Source organism: Rattus norvegicus, chromosome 5 (genome assembly GCF_021556685.1).
Source record: "Rattus norvegicus strain SHRSP/BbbUtx chromosome 5, alternate assembly SHRSP_T2T, whole genome shotgun sequence".
Taxonomy (NCBI): Eukaryota; Metazoa; Chordata; class Mammalia; order Rodentia; family Muridae; genus Rattus; species Rattus norvegicus.
The window spans coordinates 115,342,639-115,369,279 of record NC_141538.1 but is presented as its reverse complement, the minus strand read 5'-3'; the positions used below and the strand labels follow the sequence as shown (position 1 = coordinate 115,369,279).

At 38.3% G+C, this 26,641-nt stretch overlaps 2 protein-coding genes across 5 annotated transcripts in view; one reads left to right on the top strand and one right to left on the bottom strand.

Moving 5' to 3' along the window:
- Window positions 1–26,641, bottom strand: part of Ift74 (intraflagellar transport 74) — an 89,481-nt gene that overhangs the window by 42,640 nt on the left and 20,200 nt on the right. The window contains 4 exon segments of the mRNA NM_001007001.1: window positions 2,016–2,159; window positions 7,097–7,159; window positions 9,022–9,160; window positions 26,129–26,190. Of these exon segments, the coding sequence (NP_001007002.1) occupies window positions 2,016–2,159; window positions 7,097–7,159; window positions 9,022–9,160; window positions 26,129–26,190 (408 nt within the window).
- On the top strand, window positions 12,014–26,241 carry Lrrc19 (leucine rich repeat containing 19). Of its 4 annotated transcripts, none has more exons than XM_087551002.1 (6): window positions 12,014–12,738; window positions 13,309–13,368; window positions 18,714–18,794; window positions 19,730–20,243; window positions 22,489–22,653; window positions 23,301–25,325. In XM_087551002.1, the coding sequence occupies exons 1-6, from the start codon at window positions 12,721–12,723 to the stop codon at window positions 23,627–23,629; spliced, it is 1,167 nt and encodes a 388-aa protein (XP_087407128.1). In that variant the 5' UTR covers window positions 12,014–12,720; the 3' UTR covers window positions 23,630–25,325.

Below are 26,641 nucleotides of genomic sequence, written 5' to 3'. Positions count from 1 at the left end.
GGCTGGCATTTTTGTTCTCTTAGGGTCTGTATGACATCTGTCCAGGATCTTCTGGCCTTCATAGTTTCTGGCGAAAAGTCTGGTGTAATTCTGATAGGTCTGCCTTTATATGTTACTTGACCTTTTTCCCTTACTGCTTTTAATATTCTTTCTTTTTTTTGTGCGTTTGGTGTTTTGACTATTATGTGACGGGAGGTGTTTCTTTTCTGGTCCAATCTATTTGGAGTTCTGTAGGCTTCTTGTATGTCTATGGGTATCTCTTTTTTTAGGTTAGGGAAGTTTTCTTCTATGATTTTGTTGAAGATATTTACTGGTCCTTTGAGCTGGGAGTCTTCACCCTCTTCTATACCTATTATCCTTAGGTTTGATCTTCTCATTGAGTCCTGGATTTCCTGTATGTTTTGGGCCAGTAGCTTTTTCCGCTTTACATTATCTTTGACAGTTGAGTCAATGATTTCTATGGAATCTTCTGCTCCTGAGATTCTCTCTTCCATCTCTTGTATTCTGTTGGCGAAGTTCGTATCTACAGCTCCTTGTCTCTCCTTGTCTCTTCTTTTGGTTTTCTATATCCAGGGTTGTTTCCGTGTGTTCTTTCTTGATTGCTTCTATTTCCATTTTTAATTCCTTCAACTGTTTGATTGTGTTTTCCTGGAATTCTTTCAGGGATTTTTGTGACTCCTCTATATGGGCTTCTACTTGTTTATTTATGTTTTCCTGGAATTCTTTCAGGGATTTTTGCGATTCCTCTCTGTAGGCTTCTACTTGTTTATTAATGTTTTCCTGTGTTTCTCTAAGGGAGTTCTTCACGTCTTTCTTGAAGTCCTCCAGCATCATGATCAAATATGATTTTGAAACTCGATCTTGCTTTTCTGGTGTGTTTTGGATATTCCGTGTTTGTTTTGGTGGGAGAATTGGGCTCCGATGATGCCATGTAGTCTTGGTTTCTGTTGCTTGGGTTCCTGCGCTTGCCTCTCGCCATCAGATTATCTCTAGTGTTACTTTGTTCTGCTATTTCTGACAGTGGCTAGACTGTCCTATAAGCCTGTGTGTCGGAGTGCTGTAGACCTGTTTTCCTGTTTTCTTTCAGCCAGTTATGGGGACAGAGTGTTCTGCTTTCAGGCGTGTAGTTTTTCCTCTCTACAGGTCTTCAGCTGTTCCTGTGGGCCTGTGTCTGGAGTTCACCAGGCAGTTCACTTGCAGCAGAAAAGTTGGTCTACCTGCGGTCCCGAGGCTCAAGTTTGCTTGTGGGGTGCTGCCTACGAGCTCTCCGCGGCAGCAGCAACCAGGAAGATCTGCGCCGCCCTTTCCGGGAGCTTCCGTGCACCAGGGTTCCAGATGGCTTTTGGTGTTTTCCTCTGGTGTCAGAGATGTGTGCAGAGTGCAGTCTATTCTGGTTTCCCAGGCGTGTCTGCCTCTCTGAAGGTTTAGCTCTCCCTCCCACGAGATTTGGGTGCAGAGAACTGTTTATCCGGTAGATCCCTTCAGGTTCTGGCCGTGTCTCAGATGCAGCGGTTCTGCTGCTCTTGGGCCCTCCTCTACGGGAACCCAGAGGCCTTATATAGTTTCCTCTTGGGCCTGGGATGTGGGCAGGGGTGGGCAGTGTTGGTGGTCTCTTCCGCTCTGCAGCCTCAGGAGTGCCCACCTCACCAGGCGGTGAGGTCTCTCTCCCACGGGGTTTGGGAGCAGAGAGCTGCTGCGGGCCTGGATCCGCGGGTTTGGGACTCCCGGTAAACACTGGAAGTGCCTGGTCCTAGAGGAATTTTGCCTCTGTGTGTCCTGAGTTCACCAGGCAGGTCTCTTGCAGCAGAAAAGTTGGTCTTACCTGTGGTCCCGAGGCTCAAGTTTGCTCGTGGGGTGCTGCCTACAAGCTCTCCGCGGCGGCAGCAACCAGGAAGATCCGAGGCCAGCCTATTCTATGGAGCAAATTTCAGGGCCACATAAACACTATCTCAGAAAAACAAACCAAACAAACAAAATAAACCAAAACAAACAAATAATGACCATTCTTCTCCTACCTGCTTAAGCAATCTCTCCCTTTCCTCCATTGGCGATCCCATGCTTTTGTCTTCTGCAATCATTTGATCTCGATGGGACTCTAACTCATAAAGTTTTTCATATAGCAATACAGCCTCTTGTTTTACCTGGGAGTGTGCTATTTCCTAAGAACAGGAAGGAAAACTTTAGTTGGTCTTCTGGAGAGACAGAAAGTTAAGATAAAGACATGCTGTTCAATAACCAACATGACTGGTGTCCTTAGACAGATGTTAGAGCCCACAGAGAATGTAAACTGATTGCACAGGCAACAATAGCAGTGAAGAAGCTATCTTAAGAAATACCATTACTGGTGACTAAGGAAAAGCCAGAGCACTGCAGAATATCATAGGGAACACATCCTGCTAAAACACACCTTGACTATAAATGTCTAACCTACACAACCCCACACACACAAAAATAAATGTTTACTGCTTCAATGACCTAGATTGCTGACCCTTTGTTATAGGAACTGGGAAACTAATACAGGTTGATCAGTTGCTGTGTACTTAGCACAGTTCCATTTTCACAAAACATAATCTCTAAAATAAACAGATGTCATAAAATTCTTTTAGATAAAAAAAAATCCATAAGTTTTTGATAGTCACAGTTCTGCCTGGATCCCTGAAGGCCTGCTGCTGACAGGGACAAACAGGCGCGTTCCCCAAGCCCCAGCCTACATCTTCTGGTTCACATCATTAACTAAAATACTAGATACTTGCAGGCATCAGTGGCCACCAGGTGGGAACCCTACCCTAATTCCCTGCCTACTGGCCCTTCTCCAAAAACCCAGCAGCAGCAAGTTCCACCCTGCTTTGCACTCCACCACCTATGCACTCCATTTCCTGGGCCACAACTCCATCTACATCCCTGGCCTGCTCCCACCTGGGACAACCAGGAGCCTAGAGCCATCAGAGTCTACCAGCTCTGCCTGCATCCCTGAAAGCCTATTGCCACCAGAAACAACCAGCTTTACCTGCAATTTGAGAGGCCTGCTGACTATCAGGGATTACTAGCTATAATTACAGCCCCAGAGACCTACTCCCATTGGGACTACCAAGCCTGCCAACACTAGGAACAACTAGATGACTAAAGGTGAGCATAAGAACACAATCAACAAAAGCCAGAGCAATATAACACCACCAGAACCCAGCTATTCTATGACAGAAAGACCTGAATATCCTAACACACCTAAATCACAAGAAGATGACCTTACTTCTAATCTTATGAAGATGATAGAGAACTTTACTGAGGAAATGACTGAATCCCTTAAAGAAATACAGGAAAATACAAACAGGTAGAGGCCCTTAAAGAGGAAACAAGTAAATATGAAGGATTACAGGGAAAAAAACAGGTGAAAGAAAGCAGTAAAACTGTTAAGACCTAAAAACAGAAACAAGCAATAAAGAAAACACAACCTGAGGCAATCCTAGAGATGGAAAACCTAGGAAAGAGAACAGGAACTACAGACATAAGCATCACCAACAGAATACAAGAGATAGAAGACAGAATCTTGGTCATACTCAACGAACACTTTAAAACATACAACAGCCTGAGATGTTAGATAGAACAAATAGATTAGATGTCTTAGAGTCTCTAAGAGATGACAAATGCCAGCCCAGACTTCTATACCCAGGAGCAAAACTTTCAATCACCACAGATGGAGAAAACAAAATATTCCATGAAAATAACGAATTTAAACAATCTTCCCACTAATCCACCCCTACAGAGGATACAAAAAGGAAAATTCAAATACAAGGAGGGTAACCACACCCAAGAAAACACAAGAAATAAATAATTCCACACCAGCAAAAACAAAAGAAGAGAAACACACACACCCCAACATCAAAATAAGAAACTAACAATCCTTGGCTATTAATATCTCTCAACATCACCGGTCTCAATTTCCCAATAAAAACACACAGGCTAACAGAGTGGATGCATAAATAAGATCCATTGTTCTAGCGAATACAAGAAACACACCTCAGCAACAAAGTTAGTCATTATCTCAGAGTAAAGGCCTGCAAAAAGGTTTTCCAAGCAAATGGACTCAAGAAACAAGCTAAAGTAGCTATTCTAATATCTAACCAAAAGTAATCAAATACATATGAAAAGACACTTCTCACTCATCAAAAGAAAAATCCACCAGATGATGTCTCAATTCTGAACATTTATGGCCCAAATGCATTGGCACCAATTGTTAAAGCTTAAATCACATATCAAACCCCACACATTAATAGTAGGAGATATCAGCTGCCAATTCCCACCAATTGACAGGTCATTGAAGCAGAAACTAAACAGAGGTTGGAGATTTAGCTCAGTGGTAGAGCGCTTGCCTAGCAAGCGCAAGGCCCTGGGTTCGATCCCCAGCTCCAAAAAAAAAAAAAAAAAAAAAAAAAAGAAAAGAAACTAAACAGAGAAATAATGAAAGTAACAGACTAAATAAATTAAATGGACCTAACAGATATCTATAGAACATTTCAGCCAAACACAAAAGATTACACCTTCTCAGCACTTCATAAAACCTTCTCCAAAATTGACCATATACTTGGTCACAAGGCAAACCTCAAAAAATACAAAAAGATTGAAATAACTACTTTTATCCAATCACACAACCATGGATTAAAGCTGGATTTCAACAACAGAAACAAGAGAAAGCCTACATACACATGTAAACTGAACAACTCCCTACTCAATGATCAATGTGACAGGAAAGAAAGAAAAAAATTAAAGAATTTCTAGAATTCAATGAAAATGAAGGTGTAACATATGTAAAACTTAAGGACACAATGAAAGAAGTACTAAGAGGAAAGTAAATAGCACTAAGTACTTTCATAAAGGATTTGGAGAGTTCTTATACTAAGGAAAAACACACTTGTTATGCACTCATTGATAAGTGGATATTAGCCAAAAAGCTCGACTTACCCAAGATGCAATCCACAGACCAAAGGAAGCTCAAGAAGAAGGATGACCAAAATGCAGATGTTCCCACTCCTTCTTAACAGGGGAACAAAATATCCATAGGAGGGGATATGGAAGCAAAGTTTAGAGCAGTGACTCAAGGAATGGCCATTCAGAGCCTGATCCACATGTGGCCCATATATATACAGCCACCAAAACTAGATAAGATTGATGAAGCTAGAAATGCATGCTGAAAGGGACGGGATATAGATCTCTCCTGAGAGACACCTCCAGAGCATCTCCAAAACAGAGGTCAATGCTAGCAGCAAACTACTGAACTGAGAATAGGACCCCCTTGGGGGGGGGGTTAGAGGAAGTATTGAAAGAGGTGAAGGAGCTTGCAACCCCATAAAAACAACAATGCCAACCAACCAGAGCTTCCAGGGACTAAACCACTACCGAAAGACTATACCTGGACTGACCCAGGACTCCAACTGCATATGTAGCAGAGAATAGCCTTGATGGGGCAAGAGTGGAAGGGGAAGCCGTTAGTCCTGCCAAGGTTGGACTCCCAGTGCAGGGGAATATGGGGGGCAGTAAGGGGGATGTATGGGGGGAATATCCATATGGGAGCAGGGGAGGGGAGGGGAAGGAGCTTATGGACAGGAAACCGGGAAGGGGAATAACATTTGAAATGTAAGTAAAGAAATATATCTAATAAAAAAATTTTTAAAAAGTACACCTGAAAGCTCTAGGGAAAAAAGAAGAAGAAAAAGAAGCAAACACACCCAAGAGGATTAGAAAGCAGGAAATAAACTCAGGGTTGAAATCAATCAATCAAAGAAACAAAGAAAATATAAAGAATCAAGGAATAGTTATGTCTAAAATTTTTATGCCATTTTTTTCAGTTTTAAAACCATACAACCTGCTTTTATTTGCAAACTAAATCTCTTTTTAAAAATGAACAGAGGTAGAAAGAACTGGAAATGGTAGGAGAACATCTCTTGGAGGAACAAGAAGCTTAAGACAATGGAAACTCCTAGAAATCTGAGGGTGACGCTAGCTAAGACTCCTAGCAATGGGGGATATGGACCCTGAACCACCCACCTCTTGTAACCAGGCAAGACTTCCAATGAAAGGATAGGGACACCACCCCAGCCATAAAACCTGCCTACAAGATGTGCATGGATAAAGAGAGAGCAGAAATTCAGGGAATGGCTGAATAATGATTTGCCCAACTTGAGACCCATACCATAAGAGCCCACCCCTGATATTCTGCTATACTTGCAGACAGGAACCTAACATAACTGCCATCTGAGAGACTTTACCCAGCAGCAGATAGAAACAGATGCAGAGACCCAGGGATCTTGTAGGAGAAGCAGGAGCATTGGCTTTGACCAGAGGTCAAAGATACTACAAGCAAACCTACAGAAAACTAACTGGCCCCACAGGTGATTCTCTGTGGAGACTGAACCACCAATCAGAGAGTATGCATGGGACAGACCTAGGACCCCTACACATATATAATAGATGTGCAGCTTCATCTTCATGTGGAACCCCTAACTGCAGGAGCAGGGGCTGTCTCTGACTCTGTTGTCTGCCTTTTGGGTCCCTTTCCCCTAACTGGGCTCCCTTGTCTAGCCTCAAAAGAATAACGTGCATCTAGTCCTACTGCAACTTGATATGCCAAGGCTGGTTGATATCCACAGGAGGCCTCCCCTTCTGGGAGAAAGAGAGGGGGATGGGCAGGGAGGGAGTGATGGGAGGAGAAGCTTTGGTTGGGGTGCAAATTTTATTAATTGATTAATAATTAATTAAAAAAGAAAAGGAGAATGGAAGTGTTACACCCTCAAATGATTTATCCCCCACACCTTTTTTCCAAGTTTTAGTCTCCTATGGTTTATCTGAACTGCTGTTAATTTTTTTTTTCACAGCACTGTAGGGCAATGATTGGCGTTTTATACAAGTAATTACTGAAGAAAAATTAACAATTTCAACCAAGAAACCCAATATATTTCTTACCAATCTGAGACCTTTGTGGTGCAGAATGGGAAGAAAACATACTAAACTGCTGTTAGTAAAGTGTAGAGTGCATGGTTAATGCCCCCTGAATTATCTCTCAGAGTTCCGTGACAGGAAAACACTCCCATGACTTTATACTCACAGTTTCTAGGCTCTCCTTTTTAATGTTCAGTGAATCTAGTTGTTGCTGAAGTGTATCTAATTCCTAATGGGAAAAAGAAAATATAAAGTAATAACTTTTTCTTCATTTTTTTTCATCAATAGCTTTTTTTTTAGTTGAGCTAACCTCCTATTTATTAAGCAGATAAGATTATTTCCTTTAAAACACAGGAGCCAAGCACAATAATAGTTAAGAAACAAATCTTACAAGTGCTTACCTGGATACAAACAAGAATTTCTGGTCAAATATATACATTTTAGTTTACATTTATAAAAACCAGACTGTAGTATAAATCTCATTTACCAATCATGAAAAGTGACCATCAACCTTAAAGATCTGTATTTTTCTTTTTTTCTTTTTTTCATCTTTATTAACTTGGGTATTTCATATTTACATTTCGACTGTTATTCCCTTTCCTGGTTTCCAGGCCATCATCCCCCTAACCCCTCCCTCTCCCCTTCTCTATGGGTATTCCCCTCCCCATCCCCCCCCCATTACCGCCACCCTCCCCCCAACAATCACGTTCACTGGGGGTTCAGTCTTAGCAGGACCAAGGGCTTCCCCTTCATTTTTTCTTCATTTTTAACATCTCATATATGAATATGATAAAATAAATTCTGCAAATATATTCAATTTCTATCTTGCACATTGACCTGAACTTACAAAGGTTTTATCCTATTTAGAATAGCTTCTTTTATCAGTTCTAAAATCCTTCTCATATGCCTTCAAAAACCTCGTTTGTCACATTATGTCAGAATTTTGATCATATTAATTATTGAAGACGTTCAAACTAATGATGTCATTGTTCAAAATAAAGATTTAAAATTCTAATGATCTTTAGCCATGTTCACATCTTTTGCCTAACTCCTTTTAGAGTCAAGACTTACACATAGGAGGGGACGAAGGAAGAAAGATAGATAGAGAAAGGAAGGAGGAAGGGAAGAAGGGGAGGAGGGAGGGAAAGAAAGACAACTGACCACAGAGGGAAAAAGGAGAAGGGAGAAGGAAAAGACAGAAAGGAGAAATGAAAGAGAAAAAAACCACTGATCATAACCCTGTACAAAATTTAATATACTTTGGTAATAGTTTGGCATCTCTACAATATGCTTTCTTCAGTAACTCATTTATCCAAAACAATTTTGTCCAAGATAAAAAAAAAAAGTTCTAATAAAAGTAAATGAGACAATATCTAGGAAATAAATATTCATTACTGGCAGTTATTGACACATTTTTTTTTGTAATCCTTCAGTTCAAGGTCATCTGTGCTTGAAGAAGCACTGATGTTTAACACCGGGAGGATTTCATCAGGCACCTAAACTGCTCCTTTAAGCAACATGACTAGGGAACCATTCAAATCAGGGGCATAACAGGTTAAAAGGCTTGTTGCTTATCAAACAGGGAGGAAAATGAAAGTAAATTAACATCCGGTGGCTCTGGCCTATGAGCCCCTTTAATGTTTCCATTAAAAATCCATAAAAATCTAAGATTTTAGATAATGTGCCCATGCAGTTGGAAGACAGGGGCAGGAGGATCTCTGAGTTCAATGCCAGTCCTTTCTACCAAACAAGTTTCAAGGCAGCCATGGCTCCATTGTGAGACTCTGTCTCAAATAAGTAAGTACATGCCAGTGTTTTCATAAGCCTTTATGACATGCAAAGCTGAAGACACAGAGAACTAAACTATTACGTATTTTTTAACAGCTAGAGCACTATGCAGCATAAGAAAATGAATCCCATATCAGTGTCTCAGAATTAAATGACGGTGGGAATCAGCTGAGGACCTTGTTACACTGAGATTCTGATGACTAGGTCCAATTCAGTTCTCAGGACTCTGGTTTTGATTTCTGAATAGTACTTGTAGTAGTGTGGCGCTCCATGCCCAGCACACAGTCAGAGTAATATCATCACCTGCAATAGTTTCTCATTCGTGGTTTTCATTTCTATGTACTTGACTTGTTTTTCAGGAGACATATTTTTGATAATGCCATCTGCTGCCTGCTTTTCTTGTTCAACTTCTTCTTCTACACTTCTGATTTGTTTTTCTTTCCTGAAATCAAAAGCATATACAATTCCTATTAGTATACTGAGGGTAAATATCAAATTATTTTGAGGTACTAAAAAGAAAATCAACCATATAAAATTTGATCACATAAGCTCAGATTTAATATGCTTTTCTCATCTGCATCCACAAACCTAATTTATTTATTATCTATTTTTAAATGTATAACTAAAACAGAGAGATTATCACATGTAATCTCTCAGACCTTGTATATCTGAGGGTTCATTTAACCTTTTGGTGATATATTCCAAAAGTAAATTTTAGTTTTAAAACAATAGTCATAAGGGAAATGCAAATCAAAACAACACTGAGATTCCACCTCACACCAGTCAGAATGGCTAAAATCAAAAACTCAGGTGACAACAGATGCTGGCGAGGATGTGGAGAAAGAGGAACACTCCTCCATTGTTGGTGGGATTGCAGACTGGTACAACCATTCTGGAAATCAGTCTGGAGGTTCCTCAGAAAATTGGACATTGAACTACCTGAGGACCCACCTATACCTCTCTTGGGCATATACCCAAAAGATTCCCCAACATATAACAAAGACACGTGCTCCACTATGTTCATAGCAGCCTTATTTATAATAGCCAGAAGCTGGAAAGAACCCAGATGCCCTTCAACAGAGGAATGGATACAGAAAATGTGGTACATCTATACAATGGAATACTACTCAGCTATCAAAAACAATGACTTTATGAAATTCATAGGCAAATGGATGGAACTGGAAAATATTATCCTGAGTGAGGTAACCCAGTCACAGAAAAACACACATGGTATGCACTCATTGATAAGTGGCTATCAGCCCAAATGCTCGAAATTACCCTAGATGTACAGAACACATGAAAATCAAGAAGGATGACCAAAATGCGGATGCTTCACTCCTTCTTTAAAAGGGGAACAAGAATACCCTCGGGAGGGAATAGGGAGGCAAAGATTAAAACAGAGACAGAAGGAACACCCATTCAGAGCCTGCCCCACATGTGGCCCATACATATACAGCCACCAAACTAGATAAGATGGATGAAGCAAAGAAGTGCAGGCTGACAGGAACCAGATGTAGATCTCTCCTGAGAGACACACCCAGAATACAGCAATAACATAGGCGAATGCCAGCAGCAAACCACTGAACTGAGAACAGGACCACCCCCGTTGAAGGAATCAGAGAAAGGATTGAAAGAGCTTGAAGGGGCTCGAGACCCCATATGAACAACAATGCCAACCAACCAGAGCTTCCAGGGACTAAGTCACTACCCAAAGACTATACATGGACTGACCCTGGGCTCCAACCTCATAGGTAGCAATGAATAGCCTAGTAAGAGCACCAGTGGAAGGGGAAGCCCTTGGTCCTGCCAAGACTGGACCCCCAGAGAACAGGATTGTTGGGGAGAGGGCAGTAATGGGAGGAGGATGGGGAGGGAAACACCCATTTAGAAGAGGAGAGGTAGGGGTTAGGGGGATGTTGGCCTGGAAACCGGGAAAGGGAATAACAATTGAAATGTAAATAAGAAATACCCAAGTTAATAAAGATAAAAAAAACAAAAACATCTGTTAGTCACAGCATTCTTTGATCAAGTTTAAGTCTGTATAGAAAATTACTGTGCAAATCATGTAAAGCAAGGAGCTGACTGAACTAGACTATACAGAGTGCTACATTACAATGTGAATCATTTTTAGGACTTATTTATCTTATGTGAACGAGCATTTTGCAAGCACATATGTATGTGCTCCATGTGTGGGCCTAGTGCCCACACAGATCCTAAGAGGGTGTCGGATCCCTGAAATCAGAGTTACAGGGAGTCATAAGGTACTATGTAGATGCCGGCGACCAAACCCTGCTGCTCTGCAACAACACTGCCTTTAACCACTGAGCAAGCATACCAGCCCACGATCTGATGTTTAACCACTGAGCAAGCATACCAGCCCACGATCTGACATTTTTGAAAGGAATGATCATAGGTTCAGTGAAATGGCTCAGTGTGTCTAATGCTTTCTGCTTAAGTCTGTTATCTTTCAATCCATGGAACCAATGCAGGACAGAACACCATGTCACATGAGTACCTATATACACATGTGCATACGCAATAATAATAATCATGATAATGATGATATTCTATTAAAAACTTCAAGGCAGATTATACCTTAGGATCAATAATATGCTTAAATTTACTTTTATCTATTGCTTTAAATACAATAGGTATTTAACAAACATTTTAGCACCACAACACATTAATTTCCTGAAACATATAGCTATTGTATAATAATAACAATTACCCAAATCATGTAATCACAATATATTCACAAGAAATAGCACTAGTGAGCCCTGTATTTTATTTTCTACATAGTCAATTACTACTAGGGTAGAAAAATTTTCTTTTTAAAGAAATAGTATTTTTATTAATTCTTTAAGAATTAATGTAATGCATTTGGTACCCACCCCATTTCTCACATATCTGTCTTCTCTACTGTCTTATAGCTCCCTCTCCCAACTTTTTGAGTCATCTCTCCTGCCTCCAGTCCAGTGTAGTTTGGGTTATGTAATTCTCTTGGGAATGAGGCCTGCCTTGTAGTATATTTGATACCAGGGATCGTTTTAAAAATAATCTGAGAGAATTTACTTGCTTGGTATGGTGGCCCATGACTTTAAACACAGTACTTGAGCAACAGAGTTAGGCAGATCTCTGAGTTCAGCAACAGCCTGGTCTACATAGGGAGTTCTGGGCTAGCCAGGACTGCAGTGAGAACTTGTCACAAAAAGAAAAAAATGGAAAGAGTAAGTTTGATTTAGCATAAATTTTAGTACCAAGGTCATGGATTTTTTTTTTACTGTTTTTTCAAAAATCTGATTAAAATCTATCATTAGTTACTGTCTTTTACTCATAAATAACAACTTCTACTGTCTTCAATCAGTTAACAGCTCAGTCCATTAGGGCCACATACTCCATACCTTCTAAATACTCAGACCCTACGACTAGCAAAAGAAACCTAAACTCAACGTTTCCTACAGACATCTCAGACAACTGTGAATTTCTTTTTTGTTTCTTCACTGGACAGGCAATCCTATTTTTCCTCTGATCATCAATAATTAGCACGTGAATTCTACTGTTAAACTTCAGGTGAGTAAATGAGCTCACCTAGAGGTCATTACTCAACAGAGAAGCGCTGTTTCTTCGGTGCTCACTGTAGATTGTACTGTGCAGCTAGTACTGTACAGCATTCTACTTTACAGAGGGTTAAGATTACATCACAAGGAAGACAACTTATTTTCTGAAGGTATATAATGACTGCCAGGTCTTTAAATGGTTTGAGCACTTTGCCCCTGTAATAACTTGGCGGTTAAGTGACTAATAAAAGCGAGGTGTCGTAAAAATGAGCAAACAACAATGTTGAAAGGCAGTGGAATATAAAATTTGGTGATATATGTTTCATTTGAATCTACCAAAATACAAAATAGCTTTACAATTAACTCACATTACTTTAGTAACTGTACTGGCTGGTTTTGTGTGTCAACTTGACACAAGCTGGAATTATCACAGAGAAATGCTTCCATGAGACCCAGCTGTAAGGTATTTTCTCCCTCCCTAGAGATCAAGGTGGGAGGGCCCAGCCCATTGTGGGTGATGCCGTCCCTGGGCAGGTAGTCTTGGGTTCTATAAGAGAGTAAGCTGAGCAAGCCAGGGGAAGCAAGCCAGTAAGTAACATTTCTCCATGGCCTCTGCTCCTGCTTCCTGATCTGCTCGAGTTCCAGTCCTGACTTCCTTTGGTGATGAACAGCAATGTGGAAGTGTAAGCTGAATAAACCCTTTCCTCCCCAACTTGCTTCTTGGTCAGGATGCTTGTGCAGGAATAGAAACCCTGACTAAAACAGTAACATCTTTCAAAAATACTTTCAATGAGTTACACTTTAAGTCCCAAAATAAAATTGTTAATATTTTGATAAAATTTTGAAGTGAAACACAAGAACTAAGTACACTGTTATTTGTTATACTTTAAAAGTCAAGGATGTCTTTAAGAAACTAGGTTCTAGTCAATCTTTTGCTAAGGAAGTCCAGCTTCTTTGTAATCACTTGTTTATGGGTACAAAGGTTAAAACTGTGGAATGCAACCATCTGACACAGGCTTTTCTAATGGTGTAGGAGAAGCAGAGTAAACTCCTCGAACACACCTGTCTCAGACAGAAAAAGGAGAAAGTAAAGGTAAGCATTTACGTATTTAAAGCCTAGTTGTTGTTAACTTTGTCAAGTCTATAGAACAATCCTTGCCGCTAGTTACTAAAGAGCAAAGAACATGATTGTATTTTCACACTGTCTACTGTAGAAATAATATATATAGACCTAAGAAACAGCCAATGGCTCTTTACCAATAAAGTTGTAATGGAATACAAAGTTCTCATCTAGCTAATCAAAATTTTAAAAACGATTTTTATTGTTTTTTACATTTTTATTTTTAAATGTTAATCAGAAGTCTGAAGTAACTTTAACCTTAAAACAAATTTACATGATTAACAGAATTAGTTGAAACTATTGAAGTTGGATGATTACTATTATTATTAAAGTTTTCAAAAATAATTTCTAATAAGTTAGTTATTATTTGTTTTAAAATATAAAAATCAAAGTAGTTAGAGGAATAATTATAACTCAATCAACCAAAAGCACTGTATTATGGCATAAATATGTAAAATATTGAACGGCAAAATTACTTCGACTTTATTTAACAAAACCAAAATAAATGTAGCATCTTTTTTATCTCACTGCACATATTAAGTCATATCAAAATAACCCAAAATTCCTAAACTTGTACTAAAACTTCCATTTCCAAGAAACACAATTTCCCAATCAGCATCATTTCTTTGTGTATAGATTTAGTTTACCTATGTAAAGAGCTCTTAAATTCATAAACCAGCTAACAGAAACTGAACCTCTAATTCTTCCTGATTTTAATAATTCCCTTTAAAACTCAAAAATCACTTCAAAGTAACTTTCAAATTGAGAAAAATCTTAAACTGTCTTTTTTTAAAAGAGATTTATTTATTTTATATAAGTACAATGTAGCTGTTTTCAGACACACCAGGAGAGGGCATCATTGCAAGATCTCATTGCAGATGGTTGTGAGCCACCATGTGGTTGCTGGGATTTGAACTCAGGACCTCTAGAAGAGCAGTTAGTGCTCTTAACCACTGAGCCATCTCTCCAGCCCATGTTTTTTAAAGCTGTTTTTTTTTTTTTAACTGACTTTCTGAAGGAAATGCTTATGTCTGGGGATTTATGTAGTATCACAATGGTTACCATTCACCCTTTATTGAGCTCCACCCTAGCAAAAACTGTAAACATTATGTGAAAAAAACCTACAAACATGTGGACTAAAAATTTAAACACAGTAATACTGCAATAAGTTGAAAGTGTAAAGCCTTGGCTATATGCTGCTTTTAATTCTAAACATCATTGAGAAAAAACCATTTTTTTCTTTCCTTCAATTTTTATTAAATTGGGTATTTCTTATTTACATTTCAAATGTTATTCCCCTTCCCAGATTCCTGTACCTCAGCCTCCCTCTCCCCTTCTATATGGGTGTTCCCCTCCCCATCCTCCCCGTTACCCTCCTAACTATCCCCTACACTGGGTATCCAACCTTGACAGAACCAAGGGCTTCCCCTTCCACTGGTGCCCCAACAAAGCTATTCACTGCTACCTATGCAGGTGGAGCCCTGGGTCAGTCTGTATAGTCTTTGGTTAGTGGTTTAGTCCCTGAAGTTCTGGTTGGTTGGCATTGTTGTTCTTATGGGGTAGCAAGCCCCTTCAGCTCCTTCAGACCTATCTCTAATTCCTCCAACAGGGGTCCCGTTCTCAGTCCAGTGGTTTGCTGCTGGCATTCGCCTCTGTATTGGACATGTTCTGGCTGCTTCTCTCAGGAGAGATCTATATCTGGTTCCTGTCAGCCTGCACTTCTTAGCTTTATCCATCTTATCTAGTTTTGGTGGATATATATGGGCCAGATGTCGGGCAGGCTCTGAATGGTCGTTCCTTCCGTCTCTGCTCCAAACATTGCCTCCCTTATCCCCTCCTATGCATATTTTTGTTCCCCTTTTAAAGAAGGAGTGAAGCATCTGCATTTTGATCATCCTTCTTCAGTTTCATGTGGTCTGTGCATCTTGGGTAATTAGAAAATTTGAGCTAATATCAACTTATCAAAGAGTTCATACCAAGTGTGTTTTTCTGTGACTGGGTTACCTCACTCGGAATGATATTTTCTAGGTCCATCCATTTACCTATGAATTCAATGAAGTCATTGTTTTTGATAGCTGAGTAGTATTCCATTGTGTAGATGTACCACATTTTCTGTATCCATTCCTCTGTTGAAGGGCATCTGGGTTCTTTCCAGCTTCTGGCTATTATAAATAAGGCTGCTATGAACATAGTGGAGCATGTGTCTTTGTTGTCTGTTGGGGACTCTTTTGGGTATATGCCCAAGAGAGGTATAGGTGGGTCCTCAGGTAGTTCAATGTCCAATTTTCTGAGGAACCTCCAGACTGATTTCCAGAGTGGTTGCACCAGTTTGCAATCCCACCAACAAAGGAGGAGTGTTCCTCTTTCTCCACATCCTCGCCAGCATTTGCTGACACCTGAGTTTTTGATCTTAGCCATTCTGACTGGTGTGAGGTGAAATCTCAGGGTTGTTTTGATTTGCATTTCCCTTATGACTAATGATGTTGAACATTTCTTTAAGTGCTTCTCAGCCATTCGGCATTCCTCAGCTGAGAATTCTTTGTTTAGGTCTGTGCCCCATTTTTAATAGGGTTATTTGTCTCCCTGCAGTCTAACTTCTTGAGTTCTTTGTATATTTTGGATATAAGCCTTCTATCAGTTGTTGGATTGGTAAAGATCTTTTCCCAATCTGTTGGTTGCTCTTTTGTCGTAATAACAGTGTCCTTTGCCTTACAGAAGCTTTGTAGCTTTATGAGATCCCATTTGTCGATTCTTGATCTTAGAGCATAAGCCATTGGTGTTTTGTTCAGGAAATTTTCTCCAGTACCCATGTGTTCGAGACTCTTCCCTAGTTTTTCTTCTATTAGGTTGAGTGTGTCTGGTTTGATATGGAGGTCCTTGATCCACTTGGACTTAAGTTTTGTACAGGGTGATAAGAATGGATCAATTTGCATTCTCCTACATGCTGACCTCCAGTTGAACCAGCACCATTTGCTGAAAATGCTATCTTTTTTCAACTGGATGTTTTGGCTCCTTTGTCAACAATCAAGTGAACATAGGTGTATGAGTTCATTTCTGGGTCTTCAATTCTATTCCACTGGTCGATCTGCCTGTGTCTGTACCAATACCATGCAGTTTTTATCACTATTGCTCTGTAATACAACTTGAGTTTAGGGATAGTGATTTCCCCAGAAGTTCTTTTATTGTTCAGAATAGTTTTCACTATCCTGGGTTTTTGGTTATTCCAAATGAATTTGCAAGAATTGAGTGGGAATTTTGATGGGGATTACATTGAATCTATAGATTGCTTTTGGCAAGAGGAATAAAAGACAATCTAGCTACTAGGCCCAAGTGAATAAAGGAACTCTATTAGATTAAGTTATAGCTGATAAAGCAAATATTACTATTACATCACCTTTTTACCCTCCAGTTCTTAAAATTGTGGCTACAAAGCCTTGTATGTATAGGAAGGAAACAAGTTAAGGACGTTATATTGTAGAATCCAACTAAATTGAAAGAAATTTAATGACATTTGAGAATTTCCCCAAAGTCCAGCAAGTCATTTTACAGGAATGGACATACAGTTTCCTATCAGTCACTTAGTTTCTCACTTTACCACTATACCCCCAAGCAAGATATTAAAAGATTCATGAAAAAGGCTTCCATAAGCTGAAAAAAAGTAAAAATCTGGGGACACAAAACTATTCATAAAAAAGAAGACAACAAAAAAGCACAAAGGGTGAAAAAATAGAGGGAGGGAGGGAGAAGAGGAGGCTGGGGGGGGCAGTGAAGAAAAAAATACAGCCACACATCAGGACCTACTGAAAAGAAAAATACCTACTGAAATGAAAAAAGGGCTAGAATTTAAAAGATGCAGGAAAAATGAACTATAAAGATAAAGTTGAAATATTTCCAAAATGCATAGCAAAATACTAAGAAAAATAGGAAAATAATGATTTGAAAGTTGTTCCAAATGGTCCAATACTCAATTTAGGCAGTTCTACAAATAACATCAATCAATGGAATAATTCAGAAATTAATTTTCTGAGCACTGAGTGATAAATCTTCCAGATTGAAAGGGACAGCCAGGGAACCAGTTGGTCTGATAAAAGCAAACTTTACAAGCACAAGATTATGAAATTGAAAATACTGACTTTAGGTTATTTGAGGGTTGGGGAGAGGCAAGTTATACAAGATGACAAAAAATGAGGGACACATACCTACTGCAACTTAAAGACAGTGGGACAATGGCCATTGCCATTTTGAGAGAAAATTATTTCCTATTTAGAATTAATTTTCTAGCCAAAATCACTTAAAGAAAATAAAAAGGTCCTTCCCATGGTCTTTCTTACAAGTTATGAGGACCCACCAAAAAAAAAAAAAAAAACCAAAAAACAATAAAACAAGACTAGGGGGCTTGGAGAGTTGGCTCAGTGGTAGAGCGCTTGCCTAGTAAGCGCAAGGCCCTGGGTTCGGTTCCCACCTCTAGAAAAAAAAAAAACAAACCAAGACTAGGAATTCAACAAAGACAACAGAAAATATATACATGAAAGGCAGACGTGAACAGCTGTGGGATCTTCAGTCCACATCTCTAGACTAAGCACATGAACCGGCTCCAGCAGAGACTTTTCCCACCGCTGACATGGAGAGAATACTTATTGTGTACCTACTAATTACTATGGGACAGCATGGGAATAAATTCATGAAAAAAAAAAAAACAGAAAACTAAACACGTGGGAAAGAAGCTCAGTTTATCAAGAAAAAGTGTCAAATGGAAAAAGTATTCATGCTATTTTCAGGGTTCAGTAAACAATAATTTTACATGTGGTGATGACATTATCAAACCTTAATATTCATCAGGTAAAAATCATTTAAGTATCTGTAACAAAGTGATGGGTCAATGTACTGGGAATTATGGTAGAGAATACTTGAAAGAAAAGTAGTGATTTTTATCTTCCACAACTACAAATCAATGATATCAATACAACACTCAAATTTAAAATACCAAGAAGCATCGACCTAGAGAAGTATGCACATAATCATAGGCCACACATAGTAAATACATTCCTTTGGGATTTTTCATGTACATATATGCTGAAAATATTTTAACACGACTATTTTTTATTAAGTCTGAAGCTAATAGGACACCCTAGAAAAATCTTAGTGTCCACTGGGGGTGTTTAGTTTGTCAAGGTTAGTAAGAGGATAATGAAAGGCAATGTGAGTGCTTCATACTTTATGTATTTTAAAAGAAAAATTCCCGTAAAAGGAAATCAGGATGTGTCAACACTGTAAAGTCATAGTATCTTTTAAGATGAAATAATTCTCTTTTCTCTTAGGCCTTTGATATGAAAGTCACACGCTTCATGTTTTGGCTTTTCTCCATGCTACTATCCGACAAAAGCCAGGCTTCTGAAACTGTGAGTTTCCACCAGTAATAAAGAAGTTCTCAAACATATACTGTATAAAAATCTAGTCAAATACATAAAAGCAAAAGACTAACCAAAGGAAAATAAACACAACTGACATTACTGAGAACTAATTCTGTGAGCCAGTGAGATGTCTTGGCAGCTAAAGGTGTGTGCCACCAAGGCTACTAACAGCCTGGGTTCCATGTCTAACCCAGCGAGGACTGAAAACAGCCTTCTGCCTCCATGTGTGCCATGACATGCATCTGCATGGAGATTCATGCATGTACACACGCACACACGCACACACGCGCCCACACACACACAAGCAATTATTTACTGTTAAAATACCAAACGTTTAAGGTGTAAAACAAACAGAGATGCTGGGTACTGGTTTGAATATCCAATATTCTTAGGTATGCAATGGTATCTCCACAAACTTCAAAATACTTTGGAACAATTTTCCCATGTATACCTATCTTGTATGCTAAAACATGAAATAAGGTTTTAGTCTGTTTTGTTTGTTTTTTTGAGAAAGCATCTCACGGTGCAGCCAAGGTTGTCCCTGTAGTTGTCAGTCTCCAACCTAAGACTGCACAAGTGCTGGAATCATAGGCATATGCCAATATTTCTGAGTATGTCAACAGAATTGTATTTGCCTGGTATTTCTGTATGAGAAATATTGCAATATTCTTTTTATAGTGCTTATATAGTTAACAGGTGGAAGTTATCTTTGGCTCAGTTATCAAGTGGTTGTATCAGAATTTCCTTACTCTTTAGTTTTCCATTTGCATAAAGAAACACGTTTGCTCTTCCTTTTTTATGTTAAAAGATACCTTTTTCCAGAATGCTCCAATATCTCTTCTTAGATATGTAATTTTGATCAATTCTGGTAGAATTTTTCCTGATTAAATCATATCTATTTTCTTTTCTTTTCTATTTTCTAGGAAGTCAAATGTAATTTCACCAGAAAGAATTATGCTTTGATTCCAGAGGGCATCAGTAGCAATGTTACCATCCTTGATCTCAGTTATAACCAAATTACTCTGAATGCTTCAGACACCAGGACGCTACAGATGTACTCTTTACTCACCGAGCTTTACTTGATGGAGAACAACATCACGGCCTTATATAACAATACGTTCAGTAATCTCCTCAACCTAGAAATTTTAAATATCTGTGGAAATTCAATCAGTGTAATTCAACAGGGTTCATTTGTTGGTTTAAATGAGCTAAAACAATTATTTCTTTGCCAAAACAAAATATTACAACTAACTCCTGATACACTTGTGCCTCTAAACAACCTGAAAGTTCTGGATCTTCGAGGCAATCTGATAAGCCTCTTCCATGCACCACGGCTATCTCATCTGGAGTTGCTAACTCTGGACGGAAATCCATGGAACTGTACCTGTGGTCTACTTGACTTGCAGAACTGGCTAAACACGTCTAATGTGACATTAGGTAAGCTCTCCTATTCCAAGTCAAGCAATAAGACAATGTGACTGAGCTTCGATGGCTTATGTCAGAATTAGAAGAGTTTTATAAAAGGAAGCAGCTGGGCTGGAAATACTGCTCAATGGTAGACACAGGCCTTGAACTTCATTTCACAGTTAAACCAAAACCAAACCAAACACCACACACACACACACACACACACACCTCTGTCTGAAGGAAATTTCAGAATACATATGCTCTCACCCAACCTTGTAGAGGGTGATAACTTAAAAGAATGATATAAACAAGAAAGACAATATTAAACATGAAGAGTCATTATAAAACATTAATTTTATATGTCAGGTGTGATAGGGCATACCTTCAATTCCAGAACATGGGAGGCAGAGGCAGATAGATCTCTGTGAGTTCCAGACCAGCCAGGAATACACAGTAAGGTTCTAGCTTTAAAAAAAGGTGTTCAATTTCTTTTTAAGACAGGGAATTGACTAGGCATTTCTTTTCTGGCCTGAGAATTTAGCAGAATCCCAGCCTTACAACTAATTGGCTGAGTGACCTTTAAAGATGTACAAAACAAACCTCTCCAAGCCTTGTTGCTTATTTCTCATGTGTACATAATGTGTGTACATAACACATACTTTTAGGGATTTTGCAAAGATTAAGAAAAACAGTTCCCAGAAGGTACTAATTCTCACCATCTCACAAGGTAAGAAGGGCTACTAACAGCTATAATTATCTTACTATTATATTGCTCATACTGTTGCTTTTATGTTCCTTTCTTGCCACCCCCCCCCCAGGTTTCTGAGAGAGCAGATTTTCTGCTATCTTTTCCTCTACTTAAGTCAATATTATGGAAGACTCTTTGCCTAAATTTGAACAAGTATAAGAACTTTCTAGTTGGGGACTAAAGAGACGGCTTGCACTGCTGAAGACTGAAGCAGATCCAGGTCCTGGTCCTAACACCAAAGTCAGGCAGCTCACGACTGCCTATCACTTTAGTTTCAGGGGATTTGACACCCTCTTTTGGCCCCCATGTGCATGGTACATATACAGTTTAGCAGGTACACACATACAAATAAATAATAAAGATGGAAATAATGAACAAACCAAAGAAAGAAGAAAGAAAGACAGACAGACGGACAGACAGACAGAAAGAGAAGAGAAAGCTTGTGTAAATGACATAAACAGCCTCCTGTCCCCCTGTATTGTTCATAGGTGGTACACTTCCAGGAGATAAATTTTAACTGAATTTATGGAGAAGATAAGCTTTACCATCTTTGCTGTTGAAATTTAGTTTGCATTAGTCTTTAAAACTAAGAAACATCCTATTTTAAAGGCAAGAAAATTATCAAATACTATTTTACCTGGAAATGTTTTTAAAGACTACCATAGCAATCCGTTTTGATTTTTCGTCCTCTCCCTCTCCCTCTCTCAATCATTTGGCCTGACACGAATTTTTCTTTTTTCCTTTTATTGCTAACAGATTTACTTTCCCACACAATATATCTTGACTATAGCTTCTTTCCCTCTACTCCTCCCAGCGCCTTCTCGCCTTCCCTTCCATCTGGATCCGCCCCCTTTTTGTGTCTCACTAGAAAACAAACAGGCTTTTAAGATATAATAATAAAATATAATAAGATAAAATGAAAATATAACACCTCAGAAAAAAATGCTCAAGAACTTCCTATATATTCTTTAGAGTATTCTATCACAAAATACACAAGATGTGCCTAGTTCTAGCACTGGGGACTGAACTCAAGGTGCTGCCTTCTTTGGTACTACACATCATGCTCCACTTGGAAACCAGATCTTAATCATAAAATTTCCCAACATAAAAACCAAATGATAAACACATGCTTCATTTAATCTATATAACAGGAATATGGATCAACACTCATGTGTACATGTAAATATATCAAGTGTCACCTTATGATAAAAGACTGTGGTTCACTTATTTTGAATTATACGTATAAGTATTTCCCTGCATGTATGTGCACCATGTGTATATGTGATGCCTGCAAATTTCACAGGAGGGCCCTGGATTCTCCAGAACTAGAGTTAAAGATGATCACGAGTCACCATGTGGAAGCTGGAAAATCAATGCAGCCTCTCTGCAGCAGTAGCCAGTGCTTTTAGCTACTGAACCATCCTTCCAACTCTTCTCATCATCTAATGAGAAAGACTTACCAAACTTCTAAATACTTTACAAACTACTACTACTACTATCTATAATACATCTTTATTTCTTTACCAGAAAACGAGAGCATCACCACGTGTAACTACCCAGATGACCTAAAGCACTACAGCATTAAGTCGGCACCCTTTACAACTGAATGCCACTCTAAATTTATTTCTACTATAGCTGAAGACCTTTATATTGATTTTAATAGATCTTTAAAGAACTTAACGTGGAACTCAGGTAATGTACTGGTTTTCAGTATTACCACTATTGCTTAAAGTATCGGCACTAAACACACTGTTCTTTTTTGTCTTTTACTCTTTTGAGTTTCAAGGAAGAATGTAAAAGAACAATTCATCTCAACAAAAATTTATAAAATATTGGAATTCTAACATATGCTCAATTAGATACCATGTACTTGATATAAATATTAATTAGTTACTAGACACAACACTTCACATGTGTAAGTTAATGGTTTTAACAATCCCTGGTTTTCTTTTAATATATTGCATATTTGAGGAGACCCAAGTCTAAGCACGAAATTCATTTATGTGTCAAAAATACCACATGTCTGTAGTCTGGAGATAATCTATTCAGTACTTTTTGGGAATCTATCTTTTTACTGTGACCTGTCTGTTGCTGCCTTTTATGAGTTACCACTTGTGAAATCATGGTAGAACTCAAAAAGTTAAGTTACAAACTACGGACCATCTTGGGTTCTTTAAGTTAGGGCTGCTCAACCTTTAGTCATTTTGGAAAATGAAGTTCCTTGTCCACCCTTGTCTTTAGTGTATTAGTAATTTTATTCACCAAAAACTGTAAAATATGTTCCTTTCCAATACAGCTTGACTTTGTCAACTTAACAAACTCTCTGTCTTCTATTTAAGAGCATGAGCCTCTGGGGAAAAGCTGGGCTTTCCTGGTCGGCGTTGTCGCCACTGTCCTGCTAACCTCACTGCTCATCTTCATTGCTATCAAGTGTCCAATATGGTACAATATTCTGCTGAGTTACAACCATCATCGCCTAGAAGAGCACGAAGCAGAAACCTATGACCAAGGCCTTACAAGAAACCCAAGTTCTCTTTCACAGATAACAGATACCAACTCTGAAGACAACACAGTAATATTTGAACAGTTGCATTCATTTGTGGTAGACGATGATGGGTTTATTGAAGACAGATACATAGATATCAATGAGGTACATGAAGAAAAGTAATTTTATCATGTTGAAATTTTGAAAATAGCTTAGACAAAAAGATTTTTATTTGGCCAACAAAACTATAACCAGTAGACCTTCATATTAATTAGTACTTTATATAAATATCAGTTACTATTTTTTACTGTATTGCACAAAAAAGTCCAAATCCAATAACTCATATACTAGTTAGCTAAAAGTTTAATAATTTACCTATACTACCAGCAATTACTAGTGTCAGCAGTGTTCAGGAAACTACAGACTGATAAAAACAAGGCCAAAGGACAATTATCAACTAAAATGAACAAATTCTGGTATTAACAAATACACTTGCTGAGATGCCTTAAATTATACTGAAATTTTAATCAATAAAAAAATATAAATTTAAAAATGAGGAACGGGAGCTTTAACTATATAATTTGGTGTTATGTTCACAAATGAATTCACAGAATGAGAATATTTTCTAATGCTGTCTGAACTTAAAAAACAAAATTTCCGGGGTTGGGGATTTAGCTCAGTGGTAGAGCGCTTGCCTAGGAAGCGCAAGGCCCTGGGTTTGGTCCCCAGCTCCGAAAAAAAGAACCAAAAAAAAAAAATTTCCTTAAAATTTTGTAGTAATTTTAAAGCACAGGGGCAATAATTTGGAATAACCCCTTACTAATCACTACTGTCTGTATTTGACAATAATTGTTAAGAAGAGTTCCACATATAATTGCCATACTTAATATTATAATGGCTCCTAAACTAGGCATCATAACTAATTATGAATTTTCTTTAAAAGAAGAAAACAGTTCTCTACTTCTTTTGGGAGATTATTTCTAAAACAATTCTGAGCTAGAACTGAGAATATTTAAGTGCTCCCAATACATCTCTGTTTCAATAAACAGAGCAATGTTTCCCAAATTGTTTTCTAGGACACTGATTTTCTGCAATAACACTGACAAGCATTTATAGAGAAAGGAAAAGGTACCTGGTCAAATTACTAAAAGAATTTAAATCTAAACATGATGAAAGATTTTTTTTTCCTTTAGTACTTATATAGATTTTACTAAGTTCAGGTGTTCTCTGATAACTCAGGAGTACAGTACTGAGTTTTTGAAGCGCATCTGCATAGCATGTGCAAATCTCTAAGTCCCTGGGTTTCCTCCCCCCCACCCTTCTTCCCTCCCTGTGTGTCTGTGAGTGTGTGTGTGTGATATATACACACACACTCACATACACAGACACACACAGAAATGTCAAAATTTATTTAATAAACCCTTTCTTGAAAGAATAACTAATAGTTTACAGCATATTAATAGATCAAAAGACACATTCTGGAAAAAAAATCCCTAACATAGGAAGGGTCTATCTAAAGTGAGATGTTTACCAATTCTCTTATAGTAGCTGAGCTACAAATATGATTTGAACAACTTAACAGTTTAGAGTAGAATTAAAAATCAGCAAAATCTGTATTTTACCATTCTATATGTGGAAAAACTAAGTGTATTTATTTGCATCTTTTAGAGATAAAGCGATCTGTAAAACAGTGAACTATACTTATGAAGTAGTGTAACACACTTCTGTGATTTTCTTTGTCTGCATACATGGGAAGGGAGAGTGGCCAGAGCTGAAGATCGAACAGCTAGAAATGTGATGACACAACAATCATGTGATGATACATGAGTATACAATGCTCTGATGTCCAGTTTCCCTTCAATAAAGATATTCAAAACAATGTACATGATACCTTCTTTTAAAAAAGACTAATAATGAAGATCTATCCATAATCTGCAAATAATACTCATCAATGACAATGTATAAAGCCTACTGATCGATTACTCCTTTCATTAAAGTGGAACTAAAGGTCATAATTCAATCTAGTTAAAAGCCTGGGTTAAAATTCTAAGTGGCAGATATAAAAACATAATTCATCTTAGAGTTTAAGTCTTTAGAAGCAGAAATCATATTTATAGAACTGGGTAGTCCTTTCCTTTGTATAAAATTTAGCTCCTTGGGAGTAAATAAGACAGCATATATTTGACAATTAGATAAATTTTCTATTAAGATGTTATGGTAGATTAAGAAAAGATGATACATTTTCTATTACAAATATATACTTTAAATGAGAGTTCAGTAAGATGCCAGCTGTGGTTCCTGCCTGTGGTTCCAGCACTTGGGAGGCTGAGGCAGAAGGATCCTTGTGAGTCTGAGATAGCCTACACTACAGAGGACGATACCGACTCATGAGAATCCAACAATTAAGGGCTGGAGAGATGGCTCAGGGGTTGGGAGCACTGGGTGCTCTTCCGGATGCCCACATGGCAGCTCACAGGTCTCTGTGGCTCAGTGCCAGGGGCTCCAATGCCCTTGCACAGACATAGACACAGGCAGAACGCCAGTGCACATGAAATAAAAATAAATAAAAGTTTAATCAACAATTAACAAAAAAGCAAAATAAGAGAAAAAGTTAAAATTTTATAAGGAAACGATTCACAAGTTAAACCATCTACCAAAACTCGTTTATACATGTGAACTTACGCTTGTCTTTCGGTAAATATGACATCCATACTTTGTGTTTCTCGATCATTTTGAGCTTTAAGCTGTATAAACAATTAACACAGACATTATTCATTAGAAAAATGGTAACCACCAAACCAGATTCTCTCAGTAAAGATTACTCTAAAGGTTATGATTTAAATGAGATTATCATAATAATGCCAAATGCAAAAGTTAGAAAAAATTACAACTTTCCTCTAACAAGGAAAACTACCAGATAAATTTAGTCCTTATATTAACATAAGTGGGCTGGAGAGATGGCTCAGTGGTTAAGAGCACTGACTGCTCTCCGGAGAGGTCCTGAGTTCAAATCCCAGCAACCACATGGTGGCTCACAACCATCTGTAATGAGATCTGATGCCCTCTTCTGGTGTGTCTGAAGACAGCTACAGTGTACTCATATAAATACAATAAATATTAAAAAACCTTTAAAAAAAAACAACATAAGCTCACACCAAGATAATTCTTTTTTCTTTAGTGATCTGTCCAATAATC

Bases quoted from the DNA above. Each gene is read 5' to 3' on its own strand.
- Lrrc19 (XM_087551002.1), top strand. The intron at 13,369-18,713 runs GTAAGCATTTAC...CTTTTCTCTTAG, and splicing joins AGAAAAAGGAGAAAGTAAAG to GCCTTTGATATGAAAGTCAC. The intron at 20,244-22,488 runs GTAAGCTCTCCT...TTTCTTTACCAG, and splicing joins CACGTCTAATGTGACATTAG to AAAACGAGAGCATCACCACG.